The sequence below is a fragment of the Ovis aries genome, chromosome 9, assembly GCF_016772045.2.
Source record: "Ovis aries strain OAR_USU_Benz2616 breed Rambouillet chromosome 9, ARS-UI_Ramb_v3.0, whole genome shotgun sequence".
Classification (NCBI taxonomy): Eukaryota; Metazoa; Chordata; class Mammalia; order Artiodactyla; family Bovidae; genus Ovis; species Ovis aries.
In genome coordinates, this window is record NC_056062.1 from 48,496,906 (window position 1) to 48,499,788 (window position 2,883).

General features: G+C 45.3%; 1 protein-coding gene across 1 annotated transcript; it reads left to right on the top strand.

Moving 5' to 3' along the window:
* Nucleotides 1-1,578: 1,578 nt before the first annotated feature.
* On the top strand, nucleotides 1,579-2,609 carry LOC114116461 (cAMP-dependent protein kinase inhibitor alpha-like). Its single transcript, XM_042254314.2, has one exon. The coding sequence runs from the start codon at nucleotides 1,930-1,932 to the stop codon at nucleotides 2,158-2,160; it is 231 nt and encodes a 76-aa protein (XP_042110248.1). The 5' UTR covers nucleotides 1,579-1,929; the 3' UTR covers nucleotides 2,161-2,609.
* Nucleotides 2,610-2,883: the final 274 nt, after the last annotated feature.

The window sequence follows — 2,883 nt, forward strand, 5'->3', positions numbered from 1 at the left end:
GGGAGTTCCCTGATGGCCTTGTGGTTAGGATTCAGCACTTAAAGTTGGGAAGCCTGGGCTCCATCCCTGGTTGGGGAACCATCCCATATGCCACGCAGCATGGCCAAAATACAAAAGTAAATAAATAAATAAAAATTAAGGGAAAAAACAGTTTTTAAATAAACATCTTAAAAAACTAAAGAAAGAAAACACGATACCCTGAAACATAGGTTGGGGACATCTAAGAGGTTGCCCCTGAGGATTTTGGCTCTGCTGAACCACTGTGTAATTGCAGAGTTTGTGGTAGTGGTCCACCCACCCCTGGGAGAAGCTGGCACTCCCAGGGCTGGAAATATGGCAGAGGCCACCCCCCAGAGGCAATGGGTGCCCCCCAGGAGGTGCCTCACCTGCTGTTTGGCTGCAAGGCTGATAACTTGCAGTTGTTGACCAGATGGTATTGTCTATCTGGTAGGAAAGCCAGAAAATAATGACAGTGCTGGAAACTGTGGAAGACGAAAGAAGGACATGTAATCCAGTCTAGAGCAAAGGAGGGGCAGAGAGGGTACTGAGACTGCTCAGAAATGGTCAGGCATAGATGGGGGGTGTGAACCTTGGTGCAAGGGAAGGCTTGACATGAGAGAGAAGGGGAGGGAGAAGAGGAGTTCTAGCAGAAGTTGTGGCGTGAGCAGGGGAGGGAGGCCTTGCGAAACGGCACATCCAGGGGCTGAAACCAGTTCAGTAAAGCTGAAGAGTACAGAGACACAGAGGACCACTGAGAGATGAGAAAGAGATCATGACAAGCGCCTGGGACACTTTGATAACAGGTGCAGCTTTTGTGATGAAGGTAAGTAAGCCTAAGGGGATTTCAGCTGGGAATGAGGGTAACTTACATGATTATACTTGCATATATGAAAGATTGCTCTGGTGGCCATGTTGGAGGTGGACTGGAGGGATGATAGATTTGAGATGGGGGGTATAGGAAGAGGCTGGGAGCAGGGAGGGGCCTTAGGAGGTCATTCCAGGGATCCATGTGAGGAAATATTGGGGGTCTGGATAGAGACAGGGGCAGGGAGAAGGAGGTAAGATGCATTTCAAAAAGACTTCGGAATAGGACTCAATCGCTAGATGTGGTGTGAAGAAAGAGGTGGTAGAATAGTCCTCAGGGCCGCATCACGGGTGACTAGATGGAAGGCTGAAGGTGACATATTCCCTCATGTCATCAAAAAAAGGGGAGCAGGTTTTGGAGGACACTGAGAGTTTAGCTTTTGGACATGTTGAGTTTGAACTGCTAGTGAGAAAAATCAATGGAAATATCTAGGAGACAAATGAATTCATATGGATTTTCCCATTCAGTTAAAGATGTGGGATATGTGTGTGTGTGTGTGTGTGTGTGTGCGTGTGTATGTATATGCACATATTCATCCTCATTTATGTTATACATATGCAGTATTTATGTGGCTCATATATATATAATCAATATATAACATGTGTGAGCCTATATAAATGTGTATGTGTATATATATATATCTAAAACATAAATATAGGAGAGCGGCTGCAGCAGCTGGCAGGTGGGGTGGGGGCCGGCCGAGCTGACCGCGCAGCGCCCGGCGCGGCGGCACTGCAGCCCAGGGCAGCGGACGCCTGGGACGTGCGCTGCCTCGATCGCGCCCGAGAAGATATGAATCAACTCACCAGCTGAGTCAGAGGGAAGCAGAGAGGATGGAGGAAAATTTGAAGAGAGTGGGTAAAGCTTCTAAGAAAATGGTCCTTAAGAAGAATTAGGAAGAACTTACTGTTTTCTGAGTTTCTGGGAAGGCCTGGTATCTCCAAAGGAACAGTTTCTGGTAGAAGTCTGGAGGTCTGATTCAAGAAAAAGTAATCCAGGATAGCCAATGAATTGAGGACAAGAAGGTTTCCAATCAGCCCCTGCTATGTGGATATTTGTTAGCAATGACTGATGTGGAAACTACATATGCAGATTTTATTGCTTCAGGAAGAACAGGTAAAAGAAATGCAATACATGATATCCTGGTTTCCTCTGCAAGTGGCAACAGCAATGAATTAGCCTTGAAATTAGCAGGTCTTGATATCAACAAGACAGAAGGGGAAGAAGATGCACAGCGAAATTCAACAGAACGAAGTGGGGAAGCCCAGGGAGAAGCAGCAAAATCTGAAAGTTAACACTCCACTTTGACCTTCTTCAACACCTGACGATGTCTCCAGTCTCCAGACCTGGCTGGAATGCATTTATTTCCAAGAGTGAAAAGGGGAAGAAGAAAATGGCTGTACTGCTTTGCAGGAACCTGCTTGTTATGTTAAAAGTGGGGGCAAAGGCTGTGGCTGCAGACAGACTTTACCTCTGGCATTAGCAATGGTTGAAATCATGTGGCTTGTGTTTGGATGTCATTTTTGTACGGATCCTTTCACTTGACCATATGATGAAATGCTCGTAGAGAGTAGCAGTGATCTAGATGATGATTCTTCCTGTAGCATCTGGCCCCTCACAATGTCAGAGGATTTAATTGTGTCTAATAGCAAAGGGTTGGTTGAACCCCAGAGTTTGAATATCTCTGGCCTGAGTATTCACCCAGTAAAAGAACCATCCAGAAAAAAAATAAATAAATAAAACATAAATATATATGTATATATGTGCAATATGTACACATATACCACATATATAACATATTTAAAACCACAGACTTAATCAAATAGTCTAGGAAAATGTATGGAAGAAGGAGGAAAAGGTGAGCACGAGGCTGCAATCCTGGAGAACCAAATGTTGGAAGTGAGTGGAGAAGGAAAATATTCTCCTAAAAGTGACTGAGGAAAACTGGGCAGGAGACAGAGGAAAAAGAAGGCCAAAGGGAGGGCTCCCCTGGGACCTGAAGGACGGAGGGATCCACT

Excerpts from the sequence above, each read along its gene's own strand:
- LOC114116461 (XM_042254314.2), top strand. The coding sequence starts at position 1,930 with ATGACTGATGTGGAAACTACATATGCAGATTTTATTGCTTCAGGAAGA.